The sequence below is a fragment of the Triticum aestivum genome, chromosome 3A, assembly GCF_018294505.1.
Source record: "Triticum aestivum cultivar Chinese Spring chromosome 3A, IWGSC CS RefSeq v2.1, whole genome shotgun sequence".
Lineage (NCBI taxonomy): Eukaryota > Viridiplantae > Streptophyta > Magnoliopsida > Poales > Poaceae > Triticum > Triticum aestivum.
Genome location: NC_057800.1, coordinates 364,416,473 through 364,437,347, shown reverse-complemented (window position 1 = coordinate 364,437,347; position 20,875 = coordinate 364,416,473). Strand labels below are relative to the sequence as shown.

Sequence of the window (20,875 nt, the reverse complement as noted above, 5' to 3'; positions counted from 1 at the left end):
CAACCGCTGGTGCTGCTGTTCTTGAGCCGACTTCTTATCGTGAGGCTGTTGTTCATCCTGAATGGCAGTTTACGATGGCAGAGGAGATTGCTGCTCTTGAACGCACTGGTACATGGGATCTTATTTCTCTTCCTCCAGGTGTCCGTCCCATCACTTGTAAGTGGGTCTACAAGGTTAAGACTTGCTCCGATGGTTTTCTTGAGCGTTACAAAGCTCGTCTTGTGGTTCGTGGTTTTCAGCAGGAGCATGGTCGTGATTATGATGAGACATTTGCTCCTGTGGCCTATATGACCACTATCCGCACACTTCTTGCCGTGGCCTCTGCGCGCACTGGTCTGTATCTCAGCTTGATGTTAAGAATGCCTTTCTTAACGGTGAGCTGCGTGAGGAGGTATACATGCAGCCACCACCTGGGTATTCTGTTCCTGATGGCATGGTATGTCGTCTTCGTCGCTCTCTCTATGGCCTTAAGCAAGCCTCCCGCGCCTGGTTTGAGCGTTTTGCCTCTGTGGTGACTGCCGCTGGTTTTTCAGCGAGTGCTCATGATCCAGCATTGTTTGTCCACCTTTCTCCTCGTGGTCGGACTCATCTTCTTCTCTATGTTGATGACATGATCATCACTGGCGACGACCCCGAGTATATTACCTTTGTAAAGGCCCGTCTTAGTGAGCAATTTTTTATGTCCGATCTTGGACCTCTTCGCTACTTTCTTGGGATTGAAGTCTCTTCTACCTCTGATGGCTTTTTTATATCCCAGAAAAAGTATATACAGGATCTTCTTGCTCGTGCTGCTCTTACTGATGAGCGCATTTGAGATTCCCATGGAGCTCAATGTTCACCTCCGTGATACTGATGGTGACCCCTTGCTTGACCCGACGCGTTATCGTCATCTTGTTAGGAGTCTTGTCTACCTAGCTGTCACTCGTCCGGATATCTCTTATCCGGTTCATATTCTGAGTCAGTTTGTCTCCGTTCCCACTTCGGTTCACTATAGTCACCTCCTTCGTGTTCTCCGATATCTTCGGGGCACGATCTCTCACCGTCTATTCTTTCCTCGCTCCAATTCTTTACAACTTCAGGCCTATTTGGATGCTACGTGGGCTAGTGATCCCTCCGATCGCCGTTCACTTTCTGCTTATTGTGTTTTTCTTGTTGGTTCTTTCATTGCCTGGAAGACGAAGAAACAGACTGCAGTTTCCCGTTCGAGTGCAGAGGCTGAGTTACGAGCTATTGCTCTTTTGACGGCAGATGTGACTTGGTTACGGTGGTTACTTCAGGATTTTGGTGTTTCTGTTACTACACCTACTCCGCTCTTGTCTGACAGTACATGTGCTATTAGCATTGCGCGCGATCCTGTGAAGCATGAGCTCACCAAGCATATTGGTGTTGATGCTCTCTATGTGCGTGCTGGTGTGCAGGATCAGGTTATTGCTTCTCAGTATGTGCCTTTTGAGTTACAGTTGGCGGATTTTCTGACGAAGGCCCAGACTAGAGCGCAACATGGCTTCTATATCTCCAAACTCAGTGTTGTTAATCCACCATGAGTTTGAGGGGGGTGTTAGAGTTATATATATAGCCATGTAACCTTTCGTATTTACCCTATTGTATAAGGGGTTTCCTGCATATATTCCACACCTGTACATGTATATATACTGGCCTATGGCCACCTGGAAATACAAGTTGCTTTCCTAACAGCCGCAACACTAAATTGGCACCACCACAACTACCACTCTCCCCCTCTTGACCTATCACAGTAGACTGGGTATGGTCAAGACTTTCAAATAATCCACTAAGATCAATTTTCTCACCATAAAATGGGTTGGTGATGAGGAACAATAGATGAGGAACATGAAAATATAATCACATGTCAAATCTGTTTGGCTACTTCTAGATACTTCTATTGTGGTCTAGTATTTCTTTTCTTTTCTTTATCCTACCTGCTGTTTTCTAGAGTCTTCTAGTTGTGAGTAACTATGAGTAGAATGGTGAACCTTAAATAATTTTCTTGAGTATTCCAGCTATAAGTAGAAGTATGTGAAGGCTTCCCAAAGCCCTATAAATAAAGGTCCTCACCTCTACTTTGTACCCAGACTATGTACCCCTACTTATAATAGAACTTGTTGTTCTTATCTAAGATCTTGGAGTAGATCTTGTGCCCTAGGAGTTCTGGATTGAACTCTTGCTGCCCTATGAACCTACATTTGCCTCTAGAGTGATATCTAGCGCAGCACGTTGAAGCTGTTCCTTCAACACTTGTGTTGTACACATTGTAGCAGCAAGGTGGAGTTGCTCCTCCACAACCTTTGTGCTGCTTCAGGTGGTATCAGAGCCTCGTTGACCCATAATCGTTCTTGCTGTCCTCTTCGAGGGCAAGTTGGAGCAAGCAATGGAGCAATTGGAGAAGAGGCTGGATGCTGCTGAACAACAAATCAAAGAGCTGCGTGAAGATCTTAATAGGAGATTTGACCAGCTGGTTGATATGATAAGAAAGGGTGTCCCCCCTGCTACCAATGAAGGAGATTCATCTAAAGAAGAGGAAGATGTTCATCAAGGAAGAAGGAGAGGTAATCTTGGAGCAAGACCGCCACAACAACATGTTGTTCAACGTGCTTCAAGAAGGCCAATTTATGTTGAAGCTTCTGAAGGTGAAGAATACGATGATGCCCTTGAAGAACCAAATCTCCACGCATATCGAAGAGCACCCAACCCTACATATGCAAGAGATACATACAAGGTGAAAGCTGAGATCCCAAGTTTTAATGGAAATGTTGACATTGAAGGGTGCCTGGATTGGTTATATGAAGTGGAGACTTTCTTTGAGGTCATGGAGGTTCCGGAAGATCGTAGAGTTCCTTTGGTCGCATACAAGTTGAAAGGAGGAGCCGCTGCATGGTGGCATCGCGTTCAAGAGGAGCGCAGGCTGAGAGGAGAACCTCGTGTTAGAACTTGGCGACAAATGAAAGGCCTCTTGAAAGGGAGATTTTTGCCCGCTGATTATGACCAGATCCTATTTATCCAATTTCAAAATTGTGCTTAAGGAAATAGGACTGTTTCAGACTACACGAAGGAGTTTCTAAGGCTACAAGTGAGGTGCAACCTTGCTGAAACTGAAGGGCAACAAGTTGCAAGGTACATCAATGGTCTCAATGATACTATTCAAGATCGATTGATGATGCAACAATCTGGTCCGTTGATCAAGCACAAACTCTAGCCTTAAAGGCCGAGAGGTTTGTGAGGATGAGAAAGACAACTAAGGCTCCATATCCTCCATATCCTCATACCGAAGGCTCATCTAGGAGCCAACCTAATAGAGTGGAAGAAAAGGCCACTCCACCAAAGACAAAACAGCCAATCCCGAAACAAACTAGAAGCAAGGGTAAGGCAAATGAAGGCCCAAAGTGCTATAAATGTGGTAAAGAGGGACACGTATCCAGCGGTTGCCCACTAAGGAAATTTGTTAACACGACTATCCATGATGGTGAAAGCGATGAGGAAGAATACGAATCTGAAGATGTAGACGGACAAGAGGTTTGTCAAGAAGAAGGCGAAGAGGTGGTATGTGTGATCCAGCGTCTCCTATGTTCCACACCACAACTCGATGACACACAACGGAAGAAAATACTTGAGAGCAAATGCACGGTGAATGGCAAGGTATGCAAACTAGTGATTGATAGTTGCAGCCGCGAGAATCTTATCTCCCAGAAGTTGGTGGACCATTTAAAGCTTGAAATCCATGATCATCCGAATCCCTACACTATTGGATGGATCAAGAAAGGAGTGAATATGAGGATCACCAAACAATGCAACCTGCCACTTTCTTTGGGTAAGCATTATCGCTCAAATGTGTTGTGTGATGTGGTTGACATGGATGCCAGTCATGTTCTTCTTGGAAGGCCTTGGCAATTTGATGTGGATACTACACACAAGGGCAAGGAAAATTCTTACTCTTTCATTTGGAACAAGAGAAAGATCATTATCTTACCAAACAAAACCGAAGGTAATACCTCTAAGGAGGAGGGGAAAACTATGTTAACTATCTCCCATACCTCTCATGAGTTTATGGAAGACTTGAAGGAGGCAGATTTGTGTGCTGCACTTGTTGTAAAGGGAGAAGAGCACCTGACTGTTGAAATTCCAGCAAAGGTACGTGGTTTATTGGCAGAATTTCAGAACATACTTGGGGAGCCACATGGCTTGCCACCGATGAGAGGAATTCAACATAGAATTGACTTAATTCCGGGAGCAAGTCTTCCTAATCTTCCACACTATCGAATGAGCCCAAAGGAGCATGATATATTGAAGGAGAAAGTGGAGGAATTGTTGCAAAAGGGGCACATTCGAGAAAGTATTAGCCCATGTGCTGTACCAGCCCTACTCGCGCCAAAGAAAGATGGATCTTGGCGCATGTGTACGGACAGTAGAGCCGTTAACAAGATCACCGTAAGGTATAGATTCCCTATTCCCCGTCTGGATGATATGTTGGATCAGCTTAGTGGAGCAAGAGTGTTCACAAAGCTAGATTTAAGAAGTGGATATCATCAAATCCGTATAAGACCCGGGGATGAATGGAAGACCGCCTTCAAGACAAAGGAAGGGTTGTTTGAATGGCTAGTCATGCCATTTGGACTCTCAAATGCACCAAGTACCTTTATGCACTTAATGAATCAAGTCCTTAGACCCTTTTTATTCCACTTGGTTGTGGTCTATTTCGATGACATCTTGATCTATAGCAAGGATGAGGATGAACACTTTGATCACATTCGGAAGGTGCTAGAAGTACTAAGGGAAAATGAGCTCTACGTCAACTTGAAGAAATGTGTTTTCCTACAAACACAACTTCTTTTCCTAGGATTCGTCATAACATGTGACGGCATTCGTGTTGATGATTCTAAGGTTGAAGCAATCCGAGAATGGCCAACTCCTAAGACCATTTCTGAGGTAAGAAGCTTTCATGGCCTTGCAACTTTCTATAGGCGATTTGTGAAGAATTTCAGCACTATTATGGCACCAATTACCGAGTGTTTGAAGAAAGGAAAGTTCCAATGGACAGAAGCAGCTGAAGCTAGTTTCAATGAGATTAAACAAAAGCTATCACAAGCTCCTGTCTTGGTACTACCTGATTTCAACAAGACTTTTGAGTTGGAGTGTGATGCAAGTGGAGTAGGCATTGGGGCTGTCCTATCTCAAGAAAGGAAGCCCATTGCTTTCTTTAGTGAGAAGTTAAGTGAAGCTAGACAGAAATGGAGTACCTATCAGCAAGAATTATACGCCGTTTTCAAAGCGTTGAAAACTTGAGAAGTCTATTTGCTGCCTAAAGAGTTCATTGTTTATAGCGACCATCAATCCTTGAAGCATTTTAGAAATCAAAAGCATGTTGACCGCATGCTAGTAAGATGGGCAGCATATCTGGAGAGGTTTAACTATCTCATCGTGCATAAATCTGGAATAACTAACAGAGTGGCCGATGCTTTGAGTCGTCGTGCATGCCTCTTGACTTCTTTTGAAGCTGAACTTTCGGGCATGGATCAAATAAAGGAGTTGTATGAGGGTGACGAAGACTTTGGCCATGTTTGGGTAAAGCACGCAAGGGGCCAACCATTAGGTGATGACTATTTGATGCAAGATTGATATCTCTTCAAAAATGATCGTTTGTGCATTCCAAGAACTCTACGTGACAAGCTGGTTAGAGAGCTCCATTCAAGTGATCTTAGTGGCCATGTTGGACGGGACAAGACTATCGCTAACCTGGAAGCTCGCTACTTTTGGCCACAACTAAAGAGAGATGCTGGAAAGTTCGTTCAACGGTGCCCCGTATGTCAGACCTGCACAGGCCAAGTCCAGAACACAGGGTTATACATGCCTTTGCCTGTTCTTGTTGCTCCATGGGAGTCCATTTCTATGGACTTCGTCTTGGGCTTGCCAAGAACAAGGCGATGAAGTGATGCTGTACTTGTGGTCGTGGATAGATTCTCTAAGATGGCTCATTCATCCCATGCCGCAAGACAACGGATGCTCATCATGTGGCGAACCTATTCTTTCGAGAAGTGGTCAGACTTCATGGAGTTCCAAGGTCCATTGTTTCAGACCGTGATAGCAAGTTTCTTGCTGCATTTTGGCTCACTTTGTGGATGCATTCAACACTGAATTGAAATTTTCTAGCACTGCTCATCCACAAACAGATGGACAAACGGAAGTGGTGAACAAGTTTTTGGGTAATCTGATCCGTTGCATTTGTGGAGAAAGGGACAATGGGATTTGGCTTTATCTCTTGCAGAATTCTCCTACAATAACTCCAAGCATAGATCCATAGGAAGGAGCCCTTTTTCCATTGTCTACACTAAAGTTCCATCACATGTGGTGGACCTGATGAAGCTACCATCAAGGGAAAACTCAAAATCAGCATTGTCCTTTGCTGATAATTACACTGAGTTATTTGAAGAGATTCGCGGTTCTTTGAAAGCACAAAATCAGAAATATAAACAACTTGCTAATTGCAAAAGGAGGCCAAAATCATTCCAAGCTGGTGATAAGGTGATGGTCTACCTCCGAAAGAGAGGCTGCCTTTAGGTGTTAAAGGGAAACTTAGGCAGCGAAGGTATAGACCCTTCTCTATCGTGAGGAAGATAAATGATAATGCTTATGTGATAGATCTTCCAAGCGATATGGGTATCTCCAACACTTTCAATGTTGCGGACTTGACTCTCTACCATCCAGAAGAAGCGCTCCATGAAGATAACTCGAGGGCGAGTTTCAAACAACCAGGGGAGAATGATGAGGAACATGAAAATATAATCATATGTCAAATCTGTTTGGCTACTTCTAGATACTTTGTTGTGGTCTAGTATTTCTTTTCTTTTCTTTATCCTACCTACTGTTTTCTAGAGTCTTCTAGTTGTGAGTAACTATGAGTAGAATGGTGAACCTTAAATAATGTTTCTAGAGTATTCCAGCTATAAGTAGAAGTATGTGAAGGCTTCCCAAAGCCCTATAAATAGAGGTCCTCACCTCATACCCAGACTATGTACCCCTACCTATAATAGAACTTGTTGTTCTTATCTAAGATCTTGGAGTAGATCTTGTGCCCTAGGAGTTCTGGATTGAACTCTTGCTGCCCTATCAGCCTACATTCGCCTCTAGAGCGATATCTAGCGCAGCACGTTGAAGTTGTTCCTTCAACACTTGTGCTGTACACATTGTAGCAGCAAGGTGGAGTTGCTCCTCCACAACCTTTGTGCTGCTTCAGTCGGGTTCTGTGAAGGTGACGTCCATGCTCACAAAGGTCCTCCGTTCAAAAGAACTCCAACACTTGTAGCCTCACTGCCCATAAGAATACCCGATGAAGATTCACTTGACGGCCCGTGGATCTAATTTGCCCACAGATGGCCTGTGATCCCCGACAAAGCAGACACAACCGAACAGCTTGGTAGGAACCACAAAATCATTCTTTCCCAGAAGCAACTCAGAAGGTGACTTTATACCTAGTACTCTCGATGATGTGCGATTGATCAGGTATGTTGCAGCCATCACAACTTCACTCCACAAGAATATGTTGGTTTGTCAGGGATCCAATTACTAGACTTTCAGCACATTCATAGTAAGCATCAGTGATCGAGCAACCTCCAGAATGTATCAGTTCTTCCTTTCAGCCACTCCATTCTCCATTCTGAGAAGTGTCCAGACATGAGGTTTGACGCAAAACTCTTGCTCTGATAAGAAAGTCCCAAACGCTTTGTTCACATACTCAGTGCCATTATCAATTCTTTATTTTGTACCTGAACATTGTAGTGATTTTTCACATAGGCATATAAATTCTTGAAGCATTGGAAAGTTTCATCTTTGTGATGCATCAAATAGACCCATGACAATAAAGGTCACAAAATACCTTGCACCACTAACTGACACCACATGGCTTGTCCATCCATTCGAGTGAACAAGCATGAATGGAGATATACTTCTAAGTCCCTTGCTCACATAAGATGTCCTCGTGTGTTCTGCAAACTCACACGCATCACATTTTAGCTTGTTCTTATCTACTACATTTTTTTTTCGAAACGGTCTTATCTACTACATTCATTACAGCAGGAAACAACTTGTACATTTAGCAAAGGATACATGCCCCATTCCGCAGTGATGTTTCATCATCGATGACTCTTTCTTCCACAATCGCCGCAAACACTGAGCTGCCCATCTGACCAAGCCCCTCACAGTCCATGTACCTCCATAGTCCCCTATGCCTTATTCCAGTCCCAATTCTCATTCCAGTCGGCTCTGTCCTGAATCAAGCACATTCCTCTGTCAGTGTTATCCTACAGTCCACATGGTTGATTAGAGCACTCAGAGACACCAGATTGACCTGGAAAGCTGGCACATGTAGGGCCGAAGATAGCTTAATAGTAGGGGTACATTGAACTGTCCCAATGCCCTTAATATGCCGCAATTTCCCGTCAGCAGTACATATACTGTTACATGGAGAGGGAATGTGCTGATCATATGACTCAAATTCCCTGAAGTCACCTGCAACATGTTGAGATGCACCAGAGTCTAATACCCACTCCGGATCAGTTATGTGAGCAGCAATTGTGGCCTTTTCAGTGTTGGCCTCATTTGTATAGATAAAATGAGCCAAACTTGGAAGACTTGTATCCTCGTGGCTATCATGCTGTTCGGTCTCACCCGTATTCTCTACTTCATGCATCTCTTCGCCGGGGGAAAGCAGCAAAGCACACGCCTGCCGCCACATACTTGCTGCACATGTCCACAGCAAACCAACACCATTCACCGTCGCCTTCTCTGCCTCACGCAGCTCACACCTGCCCAACACATGCGTCCTCTTCCGGTCATGGTCTTCTCCTTCATCTCCTACATGCCTTCCTCCTTCCTCTGTGTCGCACAAACACCCATCATCCGGCTGCAGTGAATCCATGACCCTGGTCTCTGCCAAGTCGTTGAACATATCCACAACCACATCATCTACGATCTTCCCAGGCAGCCACACGCAGCAGTTAGCCTTCCTCCTTGAATAGCCACACGCAGCAGCAACACCTCCAGCAGAAGCAGCACAACACAGGCACCACCAGCTCCTACTTTACACTCCCAAGATAGCAGCAGCTCGTCGGCACCTCCAGCACCACCTCTTCTTCCACCTCCTTCCTCTCCAATCAGCAGAAGCAGCTCGCAGCAGCAGCAGCAGCTCCAGTCATACGCAATCTCTTCTTCTCCACTATTTTGTGCCCCCCTACTCTAAAATCAGCACGTACGCAGCAGCAAGTACCACACAGCAGCAGCACATACCACACAGCAGCAGCATTCTCTCAATCTCTATCCCGGCGAACGCACACCACGTGCAGCCAAAGCCGCCGCGCCTCGCCTGCCGGAGATGCGCCCCGTATCCAGCTCGCATGCAGCCACGTCGCCCTGCCATACCCCGCCATTGCCGTCGCCGTCGCCTCCGCCTATGAACCTCTCTCTGATACCATGTGGAGCAGAGGAGGGATGCCTAACCTGTTCGATATGTGTTGTTGTGGTGCTGTTGTCCAGACAGCGTCGTGCTCCTCCTCCTATAGGTCAGCACACACATGGGCCTGGGCCTTTATGGGCCAGCAGTACTTGGGCACATATACCACAGATCTGCATACCTCTCCATATCAGGTTTTATTGCAAGTTTATTAGGATAAACCACATATATGGTATAATTAGAATGAAGATAGGGTCTAACTTCTAAATATAATAGGGTTATGGCGATCGAGGATAAATTTCTGTCCTTGGGTGTTTTGAGGCGGTGCTGTCTTGCCAGCTTGAATTCATTTGCCAAACTTTTAGAAGTTCTGTATTGACATTTTTCCTTTCCAGTGGTAAAACATTGACATATGTTCTCTAATGAGTGATATGAAAATGTAGCTTTCAATGATTCTGTCAGCACCGCACCTACGGCTGGAAGACAAGAGATTCATAGATAACAGTTCTTCCTATGAGCAATTATTACTGCAAAAGTACTAACTTTGTGCATTGTGGGGACCTACCTATGGCACATCCATTTTGTGAGTCATGGATAACAGTTGAAAGCTGCTACTTTTAGTTTGAAGATCTCGAGACAGTACAACACTTAGTAGTATATTTGCTGTTTTGTGTTTTGCTACATACAACAACAACAACAACAACAAAGCCTTTAGTCCCAAACAAGTTGGGGTAGGCTAGAGGTGAAACCCATAAGATCTCGCAACCAACTCATGGCTCTGGCACATGGATAGCAAGCTTTCACGCACCCCTGTCCATATCTTTTGGGTTTCATCTCCATAAGAGTGGCTGAGTTTTTACGTTGGCTCGCCAAGCCTATCACAACCCTCCTCCTTTACCCGGGCTTGGGACCGGCTATGTTGAGACAACATAGGCGGAGTTTGTGTTTTGCTACATGATAAAAGAAATAAATGACGTATCATACTTATCTTTCCCTAATAATAAAGCATGGATTGACTCCGTGGGTTCACCGTCACAATACGCTTTCTTCCTGTGAATTTACGTTTTCAATTTGAATTTAAAAACATATATGCGAGGTGGTACTAATTTGGGGAACCACGACAATTTCGTCCGTCACGCTGCTCCTGCTCGTACTCTTCATCCTTGATACAACTTTGCCAGGCTGAGCTAAATCACCTTACTGGGCCTTGACCCGAAATCGGCCCATGCAAAAAATATGACATGCAACCGAGATTATGCAGAAAATAAACGTCTTTACATGGAATCGAACTCACAATGTTGCACGTCGAGGCCCAAAGCTGCAACCAACACAGCTAAAGCATCAGGATACAAAACAAAACGTTTGTTTGTTTATAAATTAGTACCACCTTGCTGCTTTACAAGCCGTTCTACCGATTTATATATGTTTCCGATTCAACATCAATAAGCAGCCTGGAGAATTAATTAGTAATAATGGGCCCTGTTTGTGAGGAAAACACCTTTGAGAATAAGGAAACAAAGGTGGCTGACATATATGGCTTAGATTTCATGAGATGTGTGGCGTGTGATCAGTGGGCATCAATAAGGAAAAAGAGTGGCGTGATTAGAGGGTATATATATATATATGGAAAGAGACTTTCGAAAAAGAAAAAGGAGAGGATAATGACCATATAATACCAGCGTTGTGATCCTTGGGCATAAATAAGGAAGGTGAGCTCCCTAAAGCAAGGGAGAAGGAAGGAGATAATAATATGTTGCAAAGAAATTATAATACGAGGGCATGATCAGTATGCATAAATAAGGAAGAAGAGTTTAACAAGAAAGAAAGAAAGGTGTATGATATGACACAAAGCAATTACCCAGACATGGCATGCAATTAACACAAAGTTGATGAGATTTTAAAATTGCTTCAATTTACAAATAATGCCTTTAAAATTTGAAAATTAGGGGGTCCTTTAGGGTTAGAATTGTTGTACCAAAAGTATTGTATGTGTAGGGATTGTTTGTTCAAATGCGAAGGAATTATAATTCATTATTTCTAATGCTTAGTGAGATTTTCTTTCACGACAGATTACAAATAATGCCTTTAAGATTTAAAAATTAGGGGGCCTTTTAAGATCAGAATCGTCGTATAAAAATCATATCAAAAGCATTGTATATATAGCATGCTTCTTAATGTACAATTGGGAAAAGACTTACTCACCTGCAAGCGTTGTAACGCTCCGCAACGCATCTGGGGACGAAGCCACGTAAATCTCTCCTCACCCTAATTAATTTCTCTCCCCGGTGAATTCAAGGGTGGGCCCACACTAACTAATCACCCCCCTAATTCAACTGTGGGGCCCACACTAACTAATCTCACCCACTTGAATTCGCGTGAATTGGCCATGCCCGTACAATTGCTATGAAGTATTACTAGACCTTGGTGCACGCCTTCTTGCCGTTGCTGGGTGGCATCATTTAGATGTTCTTGGGACATGTTGCTGGATATTTCGGTGGATACGTCACTATATCTCCCGTTGCAACGCACGGGCATATGTGCTAGTAAGATATATAATTCAGCATTTAGTTTAGTTTTGGACAAAATAGTTAAGAGTAATTGTTATTGATTACCAGGCAAGCGCATGAACTCCAGTACTGGGTACTATAGTTATTTTTTTTCGAGAAAACACAAAGGACCTTTGTGTTTCATTGCATGGAAAAAGTAGAGTTTGGATACAATCCTCCTAGGAGGTCAAGTACAAATGAGGATCAGTGAAACTAGTGCACATCCCAGGTGGACGGTAGGACAGCACGAAGGCCGCGGGCACCAGCTCGTGCCCACTGCTGGGCTTCATCCTTGATCCTGGAGACCAGCACGTGAACCAAGGGTTGGGCGCCGTGGAAGATGCAATTGTGTTGCTTCCAGATTATCCACGACGCCAGGAGGGCAATGGAGGCTAGGCCTTTGCGCATCGGTGTCAGCGTGTTTTGCCTGGCGTGCAGCCACCAGTCCATGAGCGAATGTTCGTGGCTTGGTCTTGCGGTGGTCATCCGTAGCCAGGAGAGGATTTCGTGCCAAGTCTGCCTGGAGGAGACCACGCCTAGCCAAGCGATCAGCCGTCCAACACCTATCTTGGTCTGCCAACCAATGGAAGAACTTCACCCGCGGTGGCGCCCAATTCTTCCAGACGAGCTTCCAAGAGAAGGAAATTGTGGATCCCTGGAAGGTGGTTAGGTAGCAGGAGCTAGTAGTGTAAGGGCGTGTTCGGGAGCCCTCCGGCTCCTCAACTCCATGACTCAAGTCTGGAGCTGAGCCGAACGCTCCAAATCATGGTTATGGAGGAGAGAAGCTGGCTATCACGGTAGTGTATTTTATGTGGAGTTGAGGAGCGAGCAATTCCCAGCTCCCAGGATCTGAAGAAGCAGGAGTTGATCAAAATTACATGATGCTGCCACCACGAAGTGAGTCTGAGCGTACCGGTTTGAGCTTCTAATCCCACGACCCCCACGACCGACCAATCCCACCGCGAAGAAAAAGGAACCGACAACGAATTGGGCTATGAGCCTGCTACAAATTTCGAGTTGAATGGGCCAGATTGGGACAATTTCATGGGCTTCGGACTGACTCCTGGAACGAGCGAGAAGCCGTGTCCCTGAACATTTCGCCCGCTCCCGGCTCGCTCGGGAGAAGCTGGCGAGAGGATCCTGACGATGGAGTTGAGGAGTTGGTGGCCGTGGAGGGCTAACGAACAGGCCCTAAGTACCGGAGGCCGTCCATCTCCAAACTAGCTGGTCAGGGGCGTTCGAGAGCGTGATGTGCTCGATCGCCAGCCAGACATGAAGGTATTGCCCAATCTCATGTATACTGGGTAGTATAGTAGAAACAAGACATTGGTGACCTTTGGTTTTTCTGTCTCTCTTTAATCATTTGGCCTTGATGAACTAACCATGCACTCAGAAAGTTAATTTAGTGATTGCTATCAATTGGAAGCTTGAGTCATAGTTTTTTTTTCATGGTGCATGGGACCGGATTATTCTGGTCAAGCTGGTAGTTTGGGACTTAGTTCTCAATGTTATTAGCGCGTATGCCCTGCAAGTAGGCCATAATGAGAACACCAAGAGGGAGTTCTGGGAAGGTCTGGAGGACATGGTTAAGAGTGTACCTATTGGTGAGAAGCTCTTCATAGGAGGAGACCTCAATGGCCACATGGGTACATCTAATACAGGTTTTGAAGGGGTGCATGGGGGCTTTGGCTATGGCTATATGGCATCAGGAATCAAGGAGAAGATGTCTCGAGCTTCACTCTAGCCCAGGTCATGATCATAGCTAACACCCTCTTTAAAAAGGGAGAATCACATCTAGTGACTTTTAGTAGTGGTCAATACTCTAGCCAGATTGATTTCGTCCTCGAGAGAAGAGAAGACATCCGTGCTTGCCTAGATTGTTAGGTGATACCTGGAGAGAGTGTCGTCCCTCTCAATATAAGCTTGTGGTGGTTGACTTCCGCATTCGGATTCGTGTCCAGCGGTAGAAGCGCGCCAAAGTCGCTAGAATGAAGTGGTGGAAGCTCAAGAGGGAGGCAACTCATACTTCCTAGGAGAGGGTCATTAAGGAGGGCCCTTGGGACGAAGGAGGTGATGCAGACAATATGTGGATGAAGATGGCGACTTGCATTCATAAGGTGGCTTCAGAGGAGTTTGGGATGACCAGGGAAAGTAGAAGTGAAGCTAAAGATACCTGGTGGAACGATGATGCCCAGAAGGCTATTAAGGAGAAGAAAGATTGTTTCAGACACCTGCATTTGGGTAGGAGTGCAGACAACATAGAGAAGTACAAGGTGGCAAAGAAGGCCGCAAAGCGAGCTTTGAGTGAAGCAAGGGGTCGGGCGTACGAGGACCTCTACTGGCGCTTAGACACGAAGGAAGGCGGAAGGAACATCTATGAGATGGCCAAGATCCAAGCGAGGAAGACAAGAGATGTCCGACCAAGTCAAATGCATCAAGGATGAAGCAAATTTGCTTCTGGGGAAGGACGAGGAGATTAAGCATAGATGACGGGGTACTTCGACAAGCTGTTCAATGGTGAGAATGAGAGCTCTACCATTGAACTGGACGACTCCTTTTGATGATACCAGCAGATGTTTTGTGCGGCGAATCTAGGAGTTCGAGGTCAGGGAGGCTTTAAAAAGGATGAATGGTGGCAAGGCCGCAAAGCGAGCTTTGAGTGAAGCAAGGAGTCGGGCGTATGAGGACCTCTACTGGCGCTTAGACATGAAGGAAGGCGAAAGGAGCATCTATAAGATGGCCAAGATCCAAGCGAGGAAGACAAGAGATGTTGACCAAGTCAAATGCATCAAGGACGAAGCAAAATTAGCTTCTGGGGAAGGACGAGGAGATTAAGCATAGATGATGGGAGTACTTCGGCAAGCTGTTCAATGGTGAGAATGAGAGCTCTACCATTGAATTGGACGACTTCTTTGATGATACCAGCAGACGTTTTGTGCGGCGAATCTAGGAGTCCGAGGTCAGTGAGGCTTTAAAAAGGATGAAAGGTGGCAAGGCGTTGAGCCCTGATTGTATCCCCATTGAGGTGTGGAGAGGCCTCGGAGACATAATGATAGTATGGCTAACTAAGCTTTTCAACCTCATTTTTCAGGCAAACAAGACGCCAGAAGAATGGAGGCGGAGTATATTAGTACTAATCTTCAAGAACAAGGGGGATGTTCAAAGTTGTACTAATCACTGTGGAATTAAGCTGATGAGCCATACAATGAAGCTATGGGAGAGAGTATTTGAGCACCGCTTAAGAAGAATGACAAGCGTGACCAAAAATCAGTTTGGTTTCATGTCTGGGAGGTCGACCATGGAGGCCATTTTCTTGGTACGACAACTTATGGAGAGATATAGGGAGCAAAAGAAGGGCCTGCATATGGTGTTCATTGACTTAGAGAAGGCCTACGATAAGATATCGCAGAATGTCATCTGGTGGGCCTTGGAGAAACACAAAGTCCCAACAAAGTACATTACCCTCATCAAGGACATGGGACATCTCCTTATACATCCCTTGTGACCTCACCCATCACCAAAGCAAAAAAGATAAGTGCTCAAGGCTGACCCTTGGTGCAGTCCTATTTTAAATGAGAAGTCATCAGTGTCGCCATCCCTTGTTCGAACACTTGTCACAACATTATCATACATGGTGTATGCTATTTGCGGATGATGTGATGCTAGTCGATGATAGTCAGGACGGGGGTTAATAGAAAGTTAGGAGACAAATCTTGGAATCAAAAGGTTTTATTACACGAGGTGTGATTTCAGTACTACTAGGCATGGGGAGGAGGTTAGCCTTGTTGGGCAGGTGGTACCTCGAATGACGCCTTTCAATATTTGGGGTCAATGTTGTAGAAGGATAGTGATATCAATGAAGATGTGAGAGCAAGCTGGATGGATGAAGTGGCGCCAAGCTTCTGGCAGTCTTTGTGACAAGAGTGCCACAACAGCTAAAAGGCAGGTTCTATAGAACGGCGATTCGACCCGCAATGTTATATGGCGTTGAGTGTTGGCCGACTAAAAGGCGACATGTTCAACAGTTGGGTGTAGCGGAGATGTGCATGTTGAGATGGATGTGTGGCCACACAAGAAAGGACCCGTCTGGAATGATGATATATGGGATAGAGTTGGGGCAGCACCAATTAAAGAGAAGCTGGTTCAACATCGTCTGAGATGGTGTGGGCATGTTTAGCGCAGGCCTCCAGAAGTGCATAGCGGACGGCTAAAGCGTGCTGATAATGTCAAGAGAGGTCGGGGCGGACCAAACTTGACATGGGAGGAGTCCGTAAACAGAGATCTGAAGGACTGAAATATCACCAAAGAACTAGCCATGGACAGGGGTGTGTGGAAGTTAGCTATCTACATGCCAGAACCATGAGTTGGTTTCTAGACCGTATGGGTTTCAGCTCTAGCCTACCCCAACTTGTCTGGGACTAAAGGCTTTGTTGTTGTTGTTGTCGTTGTTGTTGTTGTTGTTGTTGTTGTTGTTGTTGTCATTTACCTTTTGTTACTTTGTGATAAGGACATGTTTCATTCTTTTTATATGTTGAACTATATGAAGGTTGTTTTTACTGGGTTTGCCTATGGTGGTCTGTCCGAATTATCTGAAGATGAATATACTTCATGCACAATGGGCTCGACAATAGCAGGAGAAATTGGTATTTTTGGCTACAAACCTTCTGTCTTGATGGACATGCTTGCTGGCAAGAGAGCTGAAGTTGGTACAAAAGTTGGGGCGTACATGAGATCATTTTCTGGCGATTGTTCACCTTCAGATCTTGAGACTGGTTTACAGGTTTGCCTATCTTCAAGCATTCTTAATTGAGCATAAAGTGTGTTCTAATTTACAGGAACATGCTGACGGCACTATACACATAGCAATCATATCACTTGTATCTGTGAAAAGTGGGTCTATGCTTATCCTTGACTGCCTTCTGAAATACAGCTTGTCTACCAACTATTTACAACAAAGGTGGAGCCAAGGGAGGAAGAAGTAAAAATAGTCATGCAAATGGCGGAGGAAGCTATCTATGCTCAGGAAAGAGATCCTTACACTGCATTTGCAAATCGTTCACGGGAAATAAATTATGGGAACTCCTACTTCTTTAAGGTACACCTTAATAAGCTGAACACTGATAAGTTCCCAATGCTTTCTTCCTATTATTTCTTTATTTAAATTTAAATTTACAAGCTCCATTATGCAGCCAATTAGAATAAGTGATTTGAAGAAAGTGAATCCAATCAGAGCATGTGAATATTTCAACAGTTGCTTCAAGGATCCATCAGCTTTTACCGTTGTAGTAGTTGGAAACATAGACCCAGACATCTCAATCCCACTGATATTGGAGTACCTGGTATGTTCTGTTCCTCTTCTGATTGTTACAAAGTAGATGCCAAACCCTTGTAATGCTGATGGACTCTTCTTTTTTTGTAGGGTGGGATACCGAAGGTACAGGATACAGTTCAGCCACTTAGTCGTGAGGATCTAAAGGGATTGCCCTTCAAGTTTCCGGAAACCATAATTAGGTTTGCTGCTGTTTTTTTTTCCTTGCACTAATTATATCAGTTGCACACGTGCAGGGTGTAGCAACCACACAGTTTCTTTTTTCCTTTTCCAGAAATTATCCTGCCAAACACTAGTAATCTTACCCTGAACTGTTTTTTTTTTGTTTTGCAGAGAAGTTGTCCGCAGCCCTATGGTTGAAGCTCAGTGCTTCGTCCAACTAGGGTTTCCAGTGGTTCTAAAGAGCACAATGATGGTATGCAGCCCTTGAAATAATATAATACTGTAATAGTTTGTTTCAAAACCTAACCTTGATCTTACACTATATTCTGCTCTATGCGAAGACGGAGGATATTCACTATGTTGGATTTCTAAGTAAACTTCTTGAAACAAAAATCATGCAAGTACTCCGCTTCAAATATGGACAGGTAAAATATCCTGGGCAAGCAAAGACCATCTGGATTGATTATTCCCTTCCAACATGGACTGCAGCATTTAGAGTTTAGTACGTATAATATATTTTTCATTTTGCAGGTCTACTCAGTTAATGTAGGTGTCTTCTTAGGTGGCAACAAACCTTCTAGAAGTGGAGATGTTCGTGGAGACATAAGTGTGAATTTCTCATGCGATCCAGACATGTCATCTAGGCTCGTATGATTTATTGACTTTCTGGTTAAAATTATGTAGTCTTGTTATAAGAGGCTTCAGTTCGGAGTTGACACTCAGAATTTTTTCAGGTTGATTTTGTTCTGGAAGAGATATCATATCTACAGACAGAAGGCCCTTCTGAAGAAGATGTATGGACCATCCTAGAAATTGAGCAAAGAGCCCATGAAAACGGATTGCAGGTTTAGTTGAAGTTTTCTTTATGTACTTATAATCCTGATATGGTTTGGCATTTTAATATTTACGACCATCCTAGAAATTGAACAAAGAGTGCATGAAAACGGATTGCAGGTTTAGTGGGAGTTTTCTTTATGTAAATATTAATGCTGATATGGTTTGGCACTTTATATTTACAGTTTTTTTCTTGTGAAACTGCAGGAAAATTATTACTGGTTGGATCGAATTCTGCGGAGCTATCAATCAAGGATTTATTCAGGAGATGTTGGATCCACCTTCATGGTAGTGTGAAGCTTTCTATCTGTTATTGAGTTCATGTTTCTCCTGTTATTTGCTGGCTTACAAAACATATTATCAGCAGAGGGACGTGCCTTCATATTTTACAGATATTACCGATCATCACCAGAACATATATTTTTCAGCCTTACTTTCCTCTAGTTTAAATTGTATATTTGAAATGACGTGTTGTTGAGTGCTTACTTTCTGTTTTGCGCAGGTTCAAGATGAGGGACGTGTAAAAGTTAGAGAAGCTTTGACACCACAGGCCATGCAAATGGCCTTGCGAAGGGTGATATCTTTCCCATGTAAAAAACAGTACACGGTAGTAATCCTTATGCCTAAGTCATCTCGTTGGAATTCGTTGATATCGGTGGTTAGTTGGAGTTCTGGTGGATTTAGCAGAGATGCCAAGGTTAGATATTGTATTTACCATGGCATGCAATTCTCTCAGTTAAATTTTTCACCCAAAATGCGATCATTTTGATAATTCTCGCCCACTCTGCAGATTTTGGCTGGCATGGCTGGTGCACTGGTCTTAGCAGCCAGTTTGTGGAGATACTCACGGGGTGCATTGAGATCGTAGTGCACAGCACATTTAAGTTAAGAGCCAAATTGGTAGATGTTTGTTACCATCTCACCATCAGCCAGCAAATCTGGTTGTTGGTGCGGTGATTCTTCATCACGGAAGAAGGTATACAGAAATCGGTAGCTAACTGATTCGTTGCTGCGTGTGTGTAAGATTGTAACAACATTGGTTTACTGCCACATGCGTGCGTGTAACAGCCGCTGATTACTACTGGCACCTCCCAGTTGATTCAAATGGTAGAACGCTTATGCCAGATTCAGTTTTGTCGAGATCGATTGCACGTGCTTTGTGTACCCAGGATGGCAAAATAATAGATGCACCGTTTCATATATGCTTTGCCATTTTTTTTACATCAACACCATTTGCATCCTTTTCTTCTTCTCATGGCCATGGTTTTTCCTATTAACAAGACTAAAATCGTGCTTGCAAACATCTGGGCAAAAGTCTCATAACGCATTGCTGCATTGTCCCTTCGGCCTTTGCCTCATGCACACGATTTGCATCAGGAGTCGGCAGAAGAGAATCAAGAGATGAATCGGCACATAGGTGGCCGTCCGGCTGACACCACTAGCTGCACCGACCAAAGCGGTGATTTGGCATTTTGTAAAGTAAAAGAAAAAGAGGTAACGGCATCTGGGGTTCCAGAAATTTGGCAAACGTGATCTGCAAACTAAAGATGTCACTCCGTTGTTGTTAACAAACTTGGTCGGGCGTGGCAAATAGAGCAGCCCATAATTTGGCTAGATCAGTGAGGGGAACCGTTCTTGGGAGCCAGATTTTACTCGTGCTGTTCTAGCTGATGATGTAACTGTGATTCTAGATCAATAAAAATTGCCATGATGGCTTTCCTCAAAAAAAAAAAAAAAAAACAAACAAACTTGGTCGGCTGTGGCAAATAAGCCTTTGGCCAATCACACTGTGCTGTTTGGCTACCATCGTGGGATCTTTCGGCCGAGCTGCCTCGGCAATTGTCGGCCCGTGCACCCCTATCCCAGGTCTTTGTGAAACATACACGCACAATAGTGAACACATATAGTACAGAGGCCCTCGTTTGCAGTGCTGTGTTGCCGCTCTCACTTGTAAGAAAGATGACACGGAGTATCCTATGAACATATCATGTCAAGAGCTTGTTTGACAAGTGATTCGTGCGACATTTACTTCACATACATAAAAAGTATTCTATGAATCATTTCTTTTGCACGTGCTTACTTGACCCCTTTGAGGATGGTATACTACTTGACACTTCACTCGTGTGCATATTGGAACGCTATGGACATCGAGAAGGAGTGCGAGCGTAAGTGTACAACTACACCATCCGCGAGGAAAGCGTGGAAGCAAAAACGGAAGAAGACGGAGCTGCGGAGTCTACAGCGGCCGGACGACCGGAAGACACTAGACGTCTGACACTCTACAACGCCCGGATGACCGAGCGCTGATACATCTCCGTCGTATTTATAATTTTTGATTGTTCCATGCCAATATTCTACAACTTTTATATACTTTTTGCAACTTTTTATACTATTTTTGGCACTAACATATTGATCCAATGCCCAGTGCCAGTTCCTGTTTGTTGCATGTTTTTTGTTTCATAGAAAATCAATATCAAACGGAGTCCAAACGGGATAAAATCTGACGGAGATTTTTTCTGGAATATACATGATTTTTGGGAAGAAGAATCA

At 44.3% G+C, this 20,875-nt stretch overlaps 1 protein-coding gene across 2 annotated transcripts in view; it reads left to right on the top strand.

Moving 5' to 3' along the window:
- LOC123061297 (zinc protease PQQL-like) overlaps nucleotides 1–19,525 on the top strand; it is a 30,414-nt gene extending 10,889 nt beyond the window's left edge. For both annotated transcript variants that reach the window (XM_044484361.1, XM_044484362.1), the window contains exons 11-21: nucleotides 16,547–16,780; nucleotides 16,931–17,095; nucleotides 17,190–17,339; nucleotides 17,420–17,511; nucleotides 17,663–17,744; nucleotides 17,833–17,916; nucleotides 18,023–18,139; nucleotides 18,226–18,336; nucleotides 18,533–18,613; nucleotides 18,828–19,022; nucleotides 19,116–19,525. In XM_044484361.1, coding sequence (XP_044340296.1) covers nucleotides 16,547–16,780; nucleotides 16,931–17,095; nucleotides 17,190–17,339; nucleotides 17,420–17,511; nucleotides 17,663–17,744; nucleotides 17,833–17,916; nucleotides 18,023–18,139; nucleotides 18,226–18,336; nucleotides 18,533–18,613; nucleotides 18,828–19,022; nucleotides 19,116–19,193 — 1,389 coding nt within the window. In that variant the 3' untranslated portion in view covers nucleotides 19,194–19,525. The remainder of the gene's footprint in view (nucleotides 1–16,546; nucleotides 16,781–16,930; nucleotides 17,096–17,189; nucleotides 17,340–17,419; nucleotides 17,512–17,662; nucleotides 17,745–17,832; nucleotides 17,917–18,022; nucleotides 18,140–18,225; nucleotides 18,337–18,532; nucleotides 18,614–18,827; nucleotides 19,023–19,115) is intronic.
- The last annotated feature ends 1,350 nt before the right edge of the window (nucleotides 19,526–20,875 follow it).